Source organism: Phyllobates terribilis, unplaced genomic scaffold (genome assembly GCF_046119375.1).
Source record: "Phyllobates terribilis strain yellow unplaced genomic scaffold, ASM4611937v1 Scaffold_7__3_contigs__length_470593459, whole genome shotgun sequence".
NCBI lineage: Eukaryota > Metazoa > Chordata > Amphibia > Anura > Dendrobatidae > Phyllobates > Phyllobates terribilis.
The window spans coordinates 325,685,549-325,702,810 of record NW_027362767.1 but is presented as its reverse complement, the minus strand read 5'-3'; the positions used below and the strand labels follow the sequence as shown (position 1 = coordinate 325,702,810).

General features: G+C 40.9%; 1 protein-coding gene across 1 annotated transcript in view; it reads right to left on the bottom strand.

Moving 5' to 3' along the window:
* IL1RAPL2 (interleukin 1 receptor accessory protein like 2) overlaps positions 1-17,262 on the bottom strand; it is a 1,202,487-nt gene that overhangs the window by 596,781 nt on the left and 588,444 nt on the right. Inside the window, exon 5 of the mRNA XM_073637906.1 lies at positions 6,693-6,846. Coding sequence (XP_073494007.1) covers positions 6,693-6,846 — 154 coding nt within the window. The remainder of the gene's footprint in view (positions 1-6,692; positions 6,847-17,262) is intronic.

Here is a 17,262-nt window from a genome sequence, read left to right as displayed (position 1 = left end):
TGGCATAGCAACATAAAGGCAAAAATTAGGTTCTGATGCTCCCGTGAGTCTCTAAAGGAGGTTGCTAAGACTGAAGTGCTCTCCTACCTCTGTATCAACGCCTTCAAAGAGTTTCCCTTTGAGTGATAGCTTCAAAGTCCAAACAGTGGCTCTACAAGAGTGAGGGGGGGGGGTGGAGTCCTAAATGCAGACAGAGGGTTTCAGCCTTAGAGACCACCGTTGAAACATTCGCGGAACCCAGTAAAAAAAACCTAAAGACTCAGTTTAGCCTTAATTTTTTTCTGTTGAACTTATCAGTGACAACGGAGGGGGTGGAAATATTAACTTTGGGTTACGAGTATAATATATATCATATAATTAGAGAGCAATTAGCGAGCATACTGTATGTGCTATCCATACTTTTTAGCATAGTCAATCCAAACTTTTACCCATAAATATTAACTATTATGAATTTTTTGTCTTACAAAACCTTAAACTTGGATCCAATATTGCCTAAAAGTGCACATTGCACCGAATATGCCAGCAGAAAAGACTACTATGCAATTAAAAATCTTACACCACATACTGTAGCTCACAGGTAGACCCTAAAAAGTGTTTATGTAGGTTACTGTATAAACACAATGTGCCATAAGTCAAAACTGGCAATAATGGTATCTAGTCAAACACTTAATGTGCTCACCTTAAAGGAATCGGTCACCAGGTTTATGCTTTCCAATCTGAGGGCAGCATAAAGTAGGGAAAAAGAATGATTCCAGTAGTGTGTCCCTTACTGGGCTTCTTGCTGTAGTTCTGATAAACTCACTGTTTTATCTGCCACAGCTTGGATAGTCGCCTCAAATGAAAAGCTCTGTAAAACCCCAGCAGCAACATTGATGGACTGCTTTCTTCCTACACCGTGCTTAGACAAAGAGCTGTGAATCAGTGGTAGTGGGGGGTAGACAAAGTTCATGAATATTTAGGACTACAAAGCTGGAAACTATTACTAAGAGGACTAGCAGAGCTGCAGCAGGCAACACAGTAATTTATCAAAATTACAGCAAGAAGCCCAATAAGTGACCCAGCATTAAAGTCAAAATCTCAGTCCCTACTTTATGATCCTGTCAGAGGAGACATCATACACCTGATGACAGATTCTCTTTATTAAAAGAAGGACTTTATATATGTAATAATATGTACCACGAATTAACAAAATCTGACTCCAGAAGAGTTTTGGGATGAAGCGAATGAAGAATCAAAACTGGTATCAGGACAGAGCAGTTCCTACCGAGCAGTAGAAAGGTATAAGTAAAAAAGTTGTCGCCTAGTTTATGTTCCCAGTAAGACTATAATACGTCTGAATTCTCAAAGTAAAGTATAAAATGAATTATTGAAGCATTCGGAAATATAAAAATGGTATAAAATCTAGATGGAAAAAAAAAACATCTGTTAAAATATTCCACTGAGAATAGAGTTTTTCAGTTTGATGAAATGGAAAGTGTTTGACATAAGTTGTATTAGAGATGCAAAATATGTAATCTGAATATTAGCTAGCATTTACTCTAGTAAATCTTGCTCTGAGCTGTGGATATGGAGCCAATGAGAAGCTATAATGGTGTTAAATCTAGTGTAAAATAACAAGTGCACAGGAATTTTTCACTTTGCTACAGAAATTGAACACATTCAGTTTGACAATATAAGTGGATCCATATCTTTTACATCCAAAGGGTTTTATACACACGTTTTCATATTTGAAGATGACAAACATGAAGGGGACATCTTCATAGACCCCAATATTAGGTCACCACCACATTCAATTACTGCACAAAATGCAACATAATAGACAATGGGTAAGAATAGAAATAATAATTGAGTCCTGACAAAACTAAGGTTTGCATGTGGTTAACAAACTCTTACCCGGTCACAAATCATAATTATGGAGTTTTGTAATGCTGTTAAATCGGACATCCCGTCAAATGTGAACAATTTCTAAATCGATTACTGCAAATTCTTAAAAAAAACTACCTGCCCTCATTTTAAACATTGGAGAAGATTGCATCAGCCACAGAATGCTGAGATGACTTCAGGCGAAACCATGTTGACTTCACTATAATGTCTTGCAGCTATCATAACACAAACTATCAAACTAAAAGAGAATAAAACCCATAACATGGCTACGAATGTGGGCATCACGAGCAGCACCACCACTGGCACCAGCCCTCTGGCCAGTACTATTATTAAATGTCGATCACAAATGGCCCCATTTGCCTCTGGCAAGCATATTAGTAGAGAGGAAGCAGCGGGCATTATGGAATATATGGCAATGGCTCATTTCAGTCAGATGTTACATTTAACAGCGACACCGTCAGTTTGAGTCAGTATTCTGCCTAATCATGGAATCATTAAAAGAGATAATTTGACTGTTTTATTTTAATTAAAAAAAACATTAAAAAACTGTTATGTTAGCAAATGTGGCAAATGGGCTGTTAGGCCTCATTCACACATCTGTGTTGCACATACATTGTGTATCTATTATTTATTTATTTTTTCACGGATACAACACATGCTTATTATAATCTATGCTGCTGTTCATATGTCCCTGCTTTTCACGGACCGTGTGTCTGTGCAAAACACATGGAGGCATGTTCTGTTTTTTTTCTGGCAGCATGGATGACAAGGGCTAATACAAGTCTATGGGGCCATGAAAAAAACGTACAGCACACAGATGGCTTCCTGTCGGTATTTAACATTGCAAAGTATAGGAGAAGCATTGTCATCTATTTATTTATTTATCCATGAAAAACACTGACGACCATACTGCTGGTAAAAACGGTTACATGGATGACAAACTGTCGTCAGCGGTACCATTTTTTTCACGAACGTGTTTAACCCCTTCACGACATATGATGTATATTTACTCCACATGTAGCGTCCCTGACTTTGATGCGGGCTCACACGTTGAGCCTGCATCTTTCCTGACACATGACTGCTGATTTAATTAGCCATCATGTGCCTTTAACAGTCGGGGGGTGAAGTGGTGCTCTGCCTGTGCCTGTTAACCTGTTAAATGCTGCTGGCAATCTCTGACAGCGGGACTTAACACACGCCAACAGGGGCACTCGTCATTCCAAGCTCCCATCGGCAAGCCCATGACGTGATCATGGGGGCGCCGATGGGTTGACATAACAGCCGAGGGTCTAGTGATGACCCGCGTGGCTGTTATTATGATCGTGCTGAAGTATGTATAGCACAAGTATCGGACTATTGCAGCTTCAAGTCCATTAAATACAGTAAAAAAAAAAGTTTTAAAAAATATGAAAAAAAAACCCCACAAAAGTTCATTGAAAATAAAAGTAAAAAAATACCCATATTTGGTATCGCTACATTCAGAGATTTCTGATCTATCAAAATATAAAATATATTAATCTGATCAGTAAACAGCATAATGAGAAAAAAAATCGAAACAACAAATCACACGTCAAAGTGATTGACACATTTTATCAGGCAGTTGGAGGCTTTTCAGTATTGCAATTCACAATCAATCATTGCCGCAAATCAAATAATTACTTTTTTTTTAAATGTCGAAGTTAGCAATTTCGATTTTTTAAAGATTTGATAATCTGTAGTCTTTTAAAAGCTGTTTAGCTGTCCAGATGGACACACACTTGACAAACAAGAAACAACTTAATGACCAGTAAACATTTGCCAAACAGCAGATTTGTGGAAACAAGAGGTGAAGAATGGACTGCTATTATGCTCCGTTCACATCTGTCACAACTTTTGTTTTAGATTTAGTCATTTTTACTGGTACAAATAGCAGAGCATGTAGCACTATTTTTTCTGTTAAATGAAGGGGACCATGATGGAAACATGACAGATCCTAATATAATCCATTGGGTCCGAATGGCATAGATTTTGTTCATCATATGATAGATCCATCCTCTGTAAGAATTCTGTATTTCTGTTCATTCAATGACGAGGAATTTCAAACAAATATGTAAATCTAGCCTTGAACGGGTATTTCCATATTAGCTATTCATTCATATTAGCATATAAGAAAAAGCAAAGTGCAGCAATGGGATGTTTCTGGAGTTCCGACCAACTTTTGCGGCCACACAAGAGACAGATATTCTCATCTCAGCCTATCATGGCTCCTTTAAAAGTCATCACCTGGTTCCCTTCAAATATGTAGAGTAGACACCAGTAGATCGACGGCATCTAGCACCCAGGGCACGAGTTTTCATTGTAGGCTACGCCATGTAGGCATCAATTTTCTATACAACTGCCTTCAAAGAGTAGGTATTAGTAATTAAGTAATTCGTCGTAAATCCATTACTCTATGTACCTCTGCCAGAATTACTGCATATTTTATTACAGAGAACTGCATTTGGGCAGGCATGTATGATACCTACACATGATAAGGGACACATGACACAGCTCAGAATGGGATTTCTTGCTTTGGCACATTCCAAGTCTGCTATAATGTAATATGGACTATGACTGGTGCTTGTACTATTGGCACACAGTTGTGTATACAGAGCATGTGTACTTTATACTTTATTGTAGATATTATTACAACCGTGCATTGTGCATATTTTTTTTTTATTTCACATGAATTCAGGTAATATATTTATTTATTTTACTCACTTATACAGCGTCATTAATTCCACCGCACTTTACAGACATCATGACAGTCCCCATTGGGGCTCACAATCTACTGTGTATTCCCTATCAGCAATTCTTTAATTGCAATGTATATGATTTATTTTTTTTTACTTTTATTTAGATTTTTTCGCCAGTGCTCCTGTTTGCAGCACGACCTGCCTGTGTCTGCTTGGCCTCCAGTGTGTGGGATCTGCTCATTCTTCCTTCCCCTACCCTCTCCATAGAGTGTTATAGGAGGTGTAACCAGACACCTCTCTGAGCTGGCAGCCTGTCTTGCTTTGACCAAAGTGGATTTGAGTTATCTCAAAGTGAATAATGAGTTCAGGAGACAGAAAGGAAGTGAAGAAAAGGGCTCATAAGTGGAAAAAGTAGCACATTTCTCTGATCGGATATATTACTAAGCTTTTTATATTCTCCCCTATTATTGATACATGTAAAGTTTGTTGAAACAACTGTGATCATTTAAAATAGTTGCCCACTACGACACAACTTTTCCTTACCTGTTAAAGTGCCTAAGATACAGTAAAATAAAAAAAAAAACAACAACACAAACTGACTGTCCCAGCAGGTGTCATTTTAGCAACTTTGACTTCAGCATCACATAACAATGTTAAGCAACGTGATGACTGCAGCCAATCACTGGCTGCAGCCTTTTAGCATTCCATCAGAGTGAATGCTGGCTTTGATGGAACAGTGATGACTGCAGCGGTCACATATCATAACAATGTCATGAGACCGCCAGAGACAAAGCTCTGACATCACCAGTAATAGACAATCCCTTTAAGATAAATTAGAGGTAGTCTCTCCATTCTTATACCACTGGCACCTGCTATAAAACCTACGTCTTCCTAAATACAAACCAACAGAGAAATCTTTGTACAAACACAGAACAAGTAGGGTAAACTGGCAGCTTTGAAAAACAGCAATCTTCTAAATGTGAATACAGCAGTGCCTCACACTACAAACTCAACCTCCAAAGAGCATGTGTAAAACAAACAACAAAATTAATTTGCTTACGTTCCAATAGTTCCGGTTTAGGTGCGATAAGCCTGAGAAGTAGCCCATCAAAAAGTGGGACTTAGTAAAAGCCCAAAGGTGGATCTGCTCTGGATTGGTCCAGGAAGCTGGACTCGACGAGTCTGAAGTTTGCATTGGCCACCTTTGCATGTGGACTTTAGCCACAGATTGGCCTTTGGGGTGTGCAACCTACAGGTCACGTCAGCTACTGCAGAGAACTAGGCAGTACAAGCTTGTAACAAACATGAATTTACTTTTACCTGTATATCAGTACAGTGTAGACCTTGCATAGCAGTGTTATCAGATTAGTTTATAGATGAGGTTTTATTTGGTAACTGTATGTTAAAGAAATCATGAGACGTATTCCAGCTCCTGGTTGAAAGTCACTCTACTTTATTGAAAATATTTAAACATTTTTCCAAGAATATATGGCATTGAACAAAAGCAAAAAGTTACGCGTTTCGAACGCTATCTGGTGTTCTTTGTCAAACCTTTGACAAAGAATGCCAGATAGCGTTCGAAACGCGCAACTTTCTGTTCCATGCCATTATTTCTTGGAGAAATTTTTAAATATTTTCAATAAAGTAGAGTGACTTTTAACCAGGAGCTTGAATACGTCTCACTATTTTCACGATTGGTAAGATCGTGGTGCCAAGCACACTGGACCTTTATTTTCTACAATCGGTGAGCTGGCAATTTTTCGATTTTTTTAACTGTAGGTTAGTATTATAAAAGCAGTGTATGGTGGTAGTGATGGCACTGCTACTCAGGTACGGTACATTATTTAGCAGTGTGGTGCTGGTGGTGGCACAGTATAGCGCTGTTATTTAAACAATCTTATAAAAGCTTGACCTACTTAGGTATCGATTAGATGTGATTACATATATATATTCTGTATGGCAGTACGGTATGTGTACAAAAGCAACCACACAAGGAACCATTCAATGTAAGGTCAAACCTTATTTATTAAATGGATGAGAATATAAAAAAAGATACATTATCATGAACAGTGAAAGATCGGATTCAGTTCTTACCTGTTACCTTTAGCTGGACTGTCCGCCTGATTGGTCTGCCTTCAAACTTAATTTCACAAGTATAATTTCCCATGTCGTCTTTTTGAACATCTTGCATCAAAAGGCTATTTCCCTTCTGTATAATCAGGCTTCTCCACTTCTTTGGCTTGCATTCCTGCAAAGAAAGCACAATTAGAGAGGACATTTAGTCTAGTTAAATGCATGAGCGACTTTATGCATTAGTTATTTTTTTTTTGTTATTTACAAGCTATTGTCTTAGTAGCAGAATAAAGTTAAGCTTCCATACAATGTTTTGCTTTAGAATTAGTTTTTCATACTGATAGACACGAGGGTTTTTAGAAAGAAAACAGCGCAATAGGTTTAATTACAGAAGAAAATTGGTTTGAAAAGGGCTTTTAAATGTCAAGTTCAATTGTCTTTTCCGACAAGGAAGATGAGAGCAAAAAAATAATAAATCCAGTAAAATACTGGCTAAACTTTATAAGCGGTAAATTACCAGCCGTAATAATAGTGCTTAGGAATCACTGGCTGCACTGGGAGCCGATTCACTTGAATTATTTTCTCAGTAAGGAAGTCGGAATATATTCCAGAGGATTCTGAATGTGACGCGTGTTTGCTCTTGGACAGTATAGGAGTAGGAGAGTGTGTGCCCACTGTGCCAGTGTGCCATGCTCAGTAATATAATTGCAATCCGAACTAATAAAATGTATGCCAGACAGGTCATAGAGTGCAGATAGTCAAAATAAGCAAGTTAGGAGTAACTTTACTGAGACAGTTTTCATACATTTGTAACTTTTGAGGACAGTGGTATATCAACAGCCATAGATCTTAGGGGTCCAGTAGTCTTCCATAAAAGCCAATTTAAAGGGGTTATGCAGGACTATATTAATTTTTTTTACTGTGGACCTAAGAACTAACAATCTGGTAGTTACGAACTACCTGCCTGTTCTGCCCAGCGCAGATCTCTGCCTGCATAGATCGGTCACTGACCACCCCTGTCAGCAATTCTGCTGCTTCCCCTGCTATCACATGATAAAGTAGCAGCTCTTTTTCTGCTCTGCTCTGTTGACGGGGCGTGATTGCCGATGTAATGATGATTGACTGTCGGCTCCCTGCAATATAACTGCGGGAAGCCTGCGTCAATCAGCATGATGCTGGCAGTCACGTCCCGTCAACAAAACAGCCCAGAAGAGCTGCTCTATGGACGTGCTGAAATGAGCAGGAGTGATCAGTGACCGCTCTGAGCCAGCGCGGGATAGAGAAGGCAGGTAGTTAGCAACTACCTGCATGTTAGGATTTTGGCTCACAGTAAAAAAATATTTTTGTCCTGTACAACCCTTTAACTTTTTAACAGGCAGCTTCCATTGTCATTCATTAAAAAAAGTAGGCAAATGACAGATTTCTAGATGCATTTCTTAATTAGTTCTGGCATTGTCTTAAGGCTTCTGTTAATTTAAGCCATTTCCAAAAATGAGTTATTCCCATGATAGAGGTTCTCAGTACACCTACTTTATCTTGGGATCTTTACTAGTGATGAGCGAGTATGTTCTATTAACCCTTTCGCCGAGTATGCTCGGGCGAGCACTGAGTAGTTACAGCTGCTCGGTGTAATGTTTGAATCGCTCCCGTGTGCATGATTTGCGACTGTTTGACAGTTTTAATACATGTGAGGAATGTCTATTTCTTACGCATTCCTCACATGTAATAAAGCTGTCAAACCGTCACATATCATGCACAGGCGGGTGATTCAAACGTATCACCGAGCAGCTGTGAATACTCGGAGCTCGGCCTGAGCATACTCGGCGAAAGGGTTAACAGAACATACTCGCTCATCACTAATCTTTACCTATTCCATGTTCGGTTCCATGTCTTAGGTTTTGTCTGTTTAATGGTCAGTGTGAACATGCTCCTATTTTGCATGCATAGCAATTTATATTCTCGTTAATTTTTTTGTGGTTTTGTTTCAGGTTTCTGCATTTAGTGCAGGTAGCGGTGCAGCCTCCCTTCCTTTGAGCTGGACCTTACATTCACATAGCTTCCCATTTGCTGTGTGTCCATTTCAGGACCCGGTCCTGCTCAGCCCTTATTCACACTAACATCACTATGACGGGTGGTAAGGTTTTAATATTAGAGGTTAGGACCATCCCGATTTGGTACACCTTGACGCTGGTGGGATGGCTTTTATGCTTTCTTTTTATTGAAGACTATGTTTACTAAGTACCCAATGTTATTTATATGCACTATTGCTTTTACCCACTTACTTACAGCAGGGTATATGTACTTTTTGTCTCAGTCTTAGGTTCTGTCTAATGACCAGTGTGAACATGCTCCTATTATGCAGGCATACCAACTTATACTCCAGCCCATTTTTTTCTGTTTAGTTCCATGTACAGTAATTCGTAAAATGATATTGAATATGTGCATTAAATTAGCATGTTTTTGGTATGTAGGAGAGCACTTTAGTTCCTGGAGGAAGATCACACAGAAACTTTTCATATGTCATGATCACTATCTGGATATGGCGATGAAAAAACATGGACATTTGCAGTGCTATAGTGTAGGGTGGCACTCAGTGATAATAGTTCATTGTTAGGAGTTATAGAAACCAGAACCATAACAATCAGCTGTTCACCACGGCAACTTCTGTTGCAAAGGGGTTGTCCTTGTTAGATTTAAGGGGCTGTCCACTACTTGGACAACCCCTTCTTGATCTAAATATTTGGCCCCAATAAAATAAAAAAGCTTATTATTCACCTCCTGTGCCGGCGCGGTTCCAGAGAAGTTTTTATTAAACATAGTTTACTTTTTGTTGTAATAGAGGTAGAAAGGAGTTGTGCGGTCCATGCAGTTAACAAAGCTGCACAAGTTGCTTTGTGTGTAATTTTTTTTTTTTACATTGATCAACATGGGGAGCACTGTAGGAGCAGGATTATAGTAGGGGCTGTTATAACACGAAGGTTAGACAGCCTCCTATATTCATCAGGAACTGTAAGCATCTTTAGGCCATGGCCCCACTATCAGTATTCGGTCAGTATTTTTTTCAGGAGTGGGAGATAAAACCAGGAGTGGGTGATAAATGCAGAATTGGTGACTTGTTTCTATTATACCTTTTCTCTGATTGTTCCTCACCTGGTTTTTGGATCCCACTCCTGAGAAAAAATACTGACCAGATACTGACCAAATACTGATAGTGGGGCCATGGCCTTAGCGTAAGCTCCCATGCAGTTGGTATTACATGGATTTTGAAGCAGATTCTGTGCCTAAATCCACATCAATAACAGCTTAAAATAATCTTTGAATAACATTCCTATTAGTTTTCTTAAAAAAAAATGTAAGTGCACATGGTGCTGTTTTTTAAATTAGTTTTTAACATGAAATAAGAAGCAATATTTCAATTCTTGGGTCATTTCTGTTTGTCAAAAAGCTCCAAATTTGGTTTCTGAATGAATTAGGGATTCTTTTCATGGAGAGGTTTTTTTTGAGGAGGACAAGAGAAATCCACCTCAATAATTTATGTGCTTGTGATAGGGTTGACAATTCTGAAGTGGTTTCTGAAGAGTTTTTGGCACAATTTTGAAATCTTTTTACTTGTCAGTCTCCACAAGGAATCCACATGACAGAAATGACATGTCACTTCTTTTTTCTTATTTTAGCAAGGCTTATTGACAAAATAAAGCACAAAAAAAAATTTCATTGAATGAAAAGTAATGCGGATTTACAATTGAGCAATAGGAAAAAATCCAAATAGTATTTGAAGTGTTTTTTTTATGTGGATTTTGAAGCAAATATCAAAAAACTCAGTGAGAATGTAACATGGTGCGGTGCAGTAGCCGTGGTACTAGTCTCTTATGCCCTGACACCTTACATAAAGATGGGGTCTTGGCTGGGTGTGTGGACTTGTGCTATGGGGGAGCTACGCTCTTGCAGGCCATATGATACCAGTGACTTCAGCTTGCCAGGACCAGTTGTTGTAAAGTTCAATGACTGAGACCATCAATCAACAATAAGCAATCCTTTTACTAAACAGCAACTTGGTGGGAACTGTGTACAGTAGATAGCGGGTGCAATACTTCACAAATGTTTCCTTTAACACATGGAGCATCTTCATACACATTCTTCCTCTCCTTCTCATAATGACTTGGTTCTGCCTCACTTAGTGCTATATCTTCACCACTATCCAGCACAGTACAACAGTCCAGTAAGTGAGAGTCCTACGCTCAACCCTTGTTTCCTTGTCCTCTTCCCTCTTAAGGCAACTAGTCTGCCAATATGGCTAGTACTGAGCTTCTCTGCTTCTGATGCCTTGGAACTCCCGCCCTGGACACGCTCTTAGTCTCATGTTCCCTGTCTGGTCCTGGCACGTTACCTCGCTGAGTTATAAACTTGAGGCCGTACTGCTAGGCCTCCTGTCCTAGGACCCGTCTCTAGTGCATCACACTGTCCTTAGGTCACTTCTCTTTTTAGTCAGGATCATGTCATCCACTGCCTTGGTCTCCATTCACGTCAGGGACACCAACATCATGCGGCTCTGCTCACTAGTCAGACCATAGGTCAGCTTTTACTGCACGTTGGGCCCTATCTAACTTCCTGACAGGATATGGTCTCTGTCACTTCACCTTAACCCTTCCCACTCTGGGCTAGTCCCAAATATTAACCCCAACTCTCCCAACTGTCAGGCATAACACAACACTATCACAAATAACACAAGTCACAATACACGTTACACATTAGAATACAATGCAACAATACATGTGTTTTCAAGGGGGAACGTGGGCCATCTCCTTACAAGAACATATCCTAAAAAGCATAAAAAAAACCTCCCAAAACACAAAAACTGCATAAAAATCCATATAAGAAAATTGCACCAAAAACACCAGAAAAATCTAAATCAAAATAATCTCTATGACCTTAAGATGTCCAGGTTCTTGTTCTTTTTTCAGTAGATGGATTTCTGTTTGTGGCATTTTGCAACTTTGTACAACTCAGAACTTGTTTCATACATGAGGATTTATCTACATTACAAGGCAACAGATCCTCTTCCATGAATTGATGACAGCACCAAGAAATGTTTGCTAAGTGAATACTAGAATGGAAATGGCTACAAAACATCAGCATAAATAAAAGTTGTACAAGTAGCAGGAGGTATAATTGGATTGAGACCTACAATTCTAAGATGGTGCATTATCCTGTAGCTGACACTCTGCCAGATTCATGCACTTTTTGCTAAATGACTGAATATCCATTCATTATCCATTGTGTGTGAGCTCAGAATGACAGGGACAGGAAGACGAGCTCCCCGGTGACTCATAATATTGTTTTACTCACACTTTAACGGCTGAGTCACGCACATGCTAAATAGTGTTTTGAGAATTTTATTACAGTCAATCCATTATAAATGTTATCACTCACCCCCACTATTACACAATAGGAATGATATCCACTGGACATAGCCTGCAGTGAGTCAGCTTACTGTAGCTCCTATTTACGAAAGCTTTCACTAGAGAGACATCATACTGTACATGTCTGCCAGATTTCCTCATTTGTTGCCTTGGCCTCTCTGGTGGTAGCACATAATGCTTAAATGCAAGAACGTCTCTGATAATTCATACAGAGACACTGAATTCTCTCTGCAGCTGTGTCTAATGTGAACAATCAATAACACAGCTGTGAATTTGTTTATAATGGAGTTCATCTACTGAATTAATATTTTCATTCCTAATGGTTAGCATATACAGTACAGACCAAAAGTTTGGACACACCTCATTTAAAGATTTTTCTGTATTTTCACGACTTTGAAAATTGTACATTCACACTGAAGGCATCAAAACTATGAATTAACACATGTGGAATTATATACTTAACAAAAAAGTGTGAAACAAATGAAAATATGTCTTATATTCTAGGTTCTTCAAAGTAGCCACCCTTTGCTTTGATGACTGCTTTGCACACTCTTGGCATTCTCTTGATGAGCTTCAAGAGGTAGTCACCGGAAATGGTTTTCACTTCACAGGTGTGCCCTGTCAGGTTTAATAAGTGGGATTTCTTGCCTTATAAATGGGGTTGGGACCATCAGTTGTGTTGTGCAGAAGTCAGGTGGATACATAGCTGATAGTCCTACTGAATAGACTGTTAGAATTTGTATTATGGCAAACAAAAAGCAGCTAAGTAAAGAAAAACGAATGGCCATCATTACTTTAAGAAATGAAGGTCAGTCAGTGCAAAAAATTGGGCAAACTTTGAATGTGCTCCCAAGTGCAGTTGCAAAAACCATCAAACGCTACAAAGAAACTGGCTCACATGAGGACCGCCCCAGGAAAGGAAGACCAAGAGTCACCTCTGCTTCTGGGGATAAGTTTATCCGAGTCACCAGCCTCAGAAATCGCAGGTTAACAGCAGCTCAGATTAGAGACCTGGTCAATGCCACACAGAGTTCTAGCACAGACACATCTCTACAACAACTGTTAAGAGGAGACTTTGTGCAGCAGGCCTTCATGGTAAAATAGCTGCTAGGAAACCACTGCTAAGGACAGGCCACAAGCAGAAGAGAATTGTTAGGGCTAAAGAACACAAGGAATGGACATTAGACCAGTGGAAATCTGTGCTTTGGTCTGATGAGTCCAAATTTGAGATCTTTGGTTCCAACCACCATGTCTTTGTGCGACGCAGAAAAGGTGAACGGATGGACTCTACATGCCTGGTTCCCACCGTGAAGCATGGAGGAGGAGGCATGATGGTGTGGGGGTGCTTTGCTGGTGACACTGTTGGGGATTTATTCAAAATTGAAGGCATACTGAACCAGCATGGCTACCACAGCATCTTGCAGCGGCATGCTATTCCATCCGGTTTGCGTTTAGTTGGACCATTTATTTTTCAACAGGACAATGACCCCAAACACACCTCTAGGCTGCATAAGGGCTATTTGACCAAGAACAAGAGTGATGGGGTGCTACGCCAGATGACCTGGCCTCCACAGTCACCAGACCTGAACCAAATCAAAATGGTTTGGGGTGAGCTGGACCGCAGAGTGAAGGCAAAAGGGCCAACAAGTGCGAAGCATCTCTGGGAACTCCTTCAAAATTGTTGGAAGACCGTTTCCGGTGACTACCTCTTGAAGCTCATCAAAAGAATGCCAAGAGTGTGCAAAGCAGTCATCAAAGCAAAAAGTGGCTACTTTGAAGAACCTAGAATATAAGACATATTTTCAGTTGTTTCACACTTTTTTGTTAAGTATATAATTCCACATGTGTTAATTCATAGTTTTGATGTCTTCAGTGTGAATGTACAATTTTCAAAGTCATGAAAATACAGAAAAATCTTTAAATGAGAAGGCGTGTCCAAACTTTTGGTCTGTACTGTATGTCGAGTAGAGTCATGGTCAAAAGTTTTGAGATAAACACAAATTTTGGTTTTCACAAAGTTTGCTGCTTCAGTATTTTTACCTCTTTTGGTTAGATGTTTCTAAGATTACTGAAGTATAATTATAAGTATTCCATAAGTTTTTAAACTTTTATTGACAAATCAAGTTTATACAAAGACTAAATATTTACAGTGTTGACTAGTGTTGAGTGAGCACTAAAATGCTCGGGTGCTCGAAGCTCGGGCCGAGCTCACCGTGATACTCGGGTGCTCGACCCGAGCAACGAGCTCTATGTTAGTGTATGGAAGACCCGAGCATTTTTGCGGCGGCACCCCCGGCAGTCTGTAGAAAGCCTAAAAAGTGCCCAAAATGATAGTGACAGTGCTCAAAAGACATGGGGACAGCATGGGCATCGCCCCAGGAAGCATTTCTGACACCCAGGTCACTGCTGTCAACAACGTGGTCAGAGGTATTAAGCCACTTTAACGGGCTCACAAGAAAACGTTCAAAAACTAAACTGAAAGTGCTTTCCTGTGAAATATGTTAAGGAATTTCGTTTCCAGGGTAAAGACTTGTGTATAAGGTAAAATAAATAACCAAAAACAAAAATACTCCTCCACACCTTGGGCTATGTTCACAAGTAGCATTTTTCATGCGTTTTTGCACTTTTGTATTGCTTTCAACCGTGACAAATGCATTAAACGGGAAATGTCATTTTATCATTTTACAACCTTATCTGGCCATGTGCTGTGTGACACATGCATACAGTGCTGAAAAGACATGGGAACAGCATGGGGAAGACCTCTGGAAGCATCTCTGACACCCAGGTCACTGCCTAAAAGTGTGCCCATCAGAAGTGATCCTTGCCGCATCAGAAGATGCAGACTTGCAACTATCCCCGTGCAAGTCCTTGTCCCAGGGCAGTGTTCAATTGTACCTCCCCCATTCCTTGCAATGCAAGCGCAAATATGCAGCCAATCACCCACCCACCCGCAGGCTGCAATACTATACTGCTAGCTTTCACATGAAATGGGGCCTTTTAGTTTGGAGGAGGCCGAAGCTGGCCACTACGTCATGGCTGCTTCGGCAGCGAGGTATCGATACTCTGTCCCCAGCCGCCAGGGGGCGGCCGGGTGTTCACACTCTGTCCCCAGCCGCCCCACGGCCGGGTGTCCACACACGGTCCCCAGCCACCCCTATTTCTACTGTCACTTTCCCACACACTTTTCTTAGCCTGGCCTGCTTTAGGGCAGCATTGGACGAGCCCACCAGAGAACCAGACTCCTCCGGTGGGCCCTGGATTCTCCATCAGGGGAGTTGAGAGTGCCAAGGTGAGGAGCATGATGATGATGATAGAAGTTAGCATCTGCTTTGTTTTCTTTTAATGCAAGCGTAAGTGTGCAGCCTGCCACCCACCCACCCCCAGGCTGCAATGCCATACTGCTAGCTTGCACTTGAAATGGGGCCTTTTAGTTTGGAGTAGGCCGAAGCTGGCCACTATCTCATGGCTGCTTCGGCGGCCTGGTATCCATACTCAGTCCCCAGCCACCCGGCGGCCGGGTGTCCACACTCGGTCCCCAGCCACCTGGGGGCAGCCAGGTGTCCATAAACGGTCCCCAGCTGCCCCTATTTCTCCTGTCACCTTCCCACACACTTTTCTTAGCCTGGCCTGCTTTAGGGCAGCATTGGACGAGCCCACCAGAGAACCAGACTCCTCCGGTGGGCCCTGGATTCTCCATCAGGGGAGTTGAGAGTGCCAAGGTGAGGAGCATGATGATGATGATAGAAGTTAGCATCTGCTTTGTTTTCTTGGAATGCAAGCGCATGTATGTAGTAGCGGCTAGGCCTGAGGTGGTCAGCGTTTTGGCGCATATCCTACCTCCTCCGAGGATTGCTGGATGTTTCCCTGCTACTATCCCAGTTCTATGACTCCCGTTAAAACAAAGCTTCAGGTGATGAATGATGGATGAGGTGGTGGCAAAGGAGAAAGAGCTGGAGGAACAGGAATCATTCACATCAATATCAGGCCAGTCAACCACACATGTCTTGTAGGATAGGTTTCTGTACCAAAAGGAGCGGTTCGGCTACACAGTTATAGGGCATACAGTGAGTGAAATGCCTACCAAAAATTTAGAGGCACTCCAATGCCCCTTGGAAATGACATGGAGGTCAGAGGGCCTAAACTAAACCATTTTTTCCATTTATAGCAACTGGTCTCCTGTACACTGTTGGCCTAAGCAGTGAATGGAAGGCTTTCCAAAAATTATGAGGAACTGCAATGCCTCTTGAAACAGACGTGGATTACAGCGTATTAAAAACCTTCTACTCATTATTGGGGAGTGGGTCTCCCTTAGTGTTCGCCTATGCATTGAAAAGCAAAAGCTGACTAAAATTAGGAGGAAATGCAATGCCCGTTGGAAAAGTGGTGGAGGTCACAGTAGCTTAACAAGACGGTTTGAATGCCCCTTGGCAAAGTGGTGGAGGTTGCAGTAGCTTAACAAGACGGTTTTAATGCCTCTTACAAGAGCCATACAGGACAGCATCTTAAAAACATTATTCCCATTATTGGGGAGTGAGTCTCCCATAGTCTTTGATTATGCCTTCCAAGCAAAAGCTGCCAAAAATTAGGACGGAGAAATTCGCAATGCTCCTTACAAGAGCCATGCAGTACAGCATATTACAAACATTATTCCCATTATTCGGGAGTGGGTCTCCCATAGTCTTTGCTTATGCCTTCCAAGCAAAAGCTGCCAAAAATTAGGATGGAGGAACTTGCAATGCCCCTTACAAGAGCCATGCAGTACAGCATATTACAAACATTATTCCCATTATTGGGGAGTGGGTCTCCCGTAGTCTTTGCTTATGCCTTTCAAGCAAAAGCTGCCAAAAATTAGGATGGAGGAACTTGCAATGCCCCTTACAAGAGCCATGCAGTACAGCATATTACAAACATTATTCCCATTATTGGGGAGTGGGTCTCCCAAAGTCTTTGCTTATGCCTTCCAAGCAAAAGCTGCCAAAAATTAGGATGGAGGAACTTGCAATGCCCCTTACAAGAGCCATGCAGTACAGCATATTACAAACATTATTCCCATTATTGGGGAGTGCGTCTCCCATAGTCTTTGCTTATGCCTTCCAAGCAAAAGCTGCCAAAAATTAGGAGGAAATGCAATGCCCGTTCGAAGAGTCGTGGAGGTTTGAGTTAATTAAAAA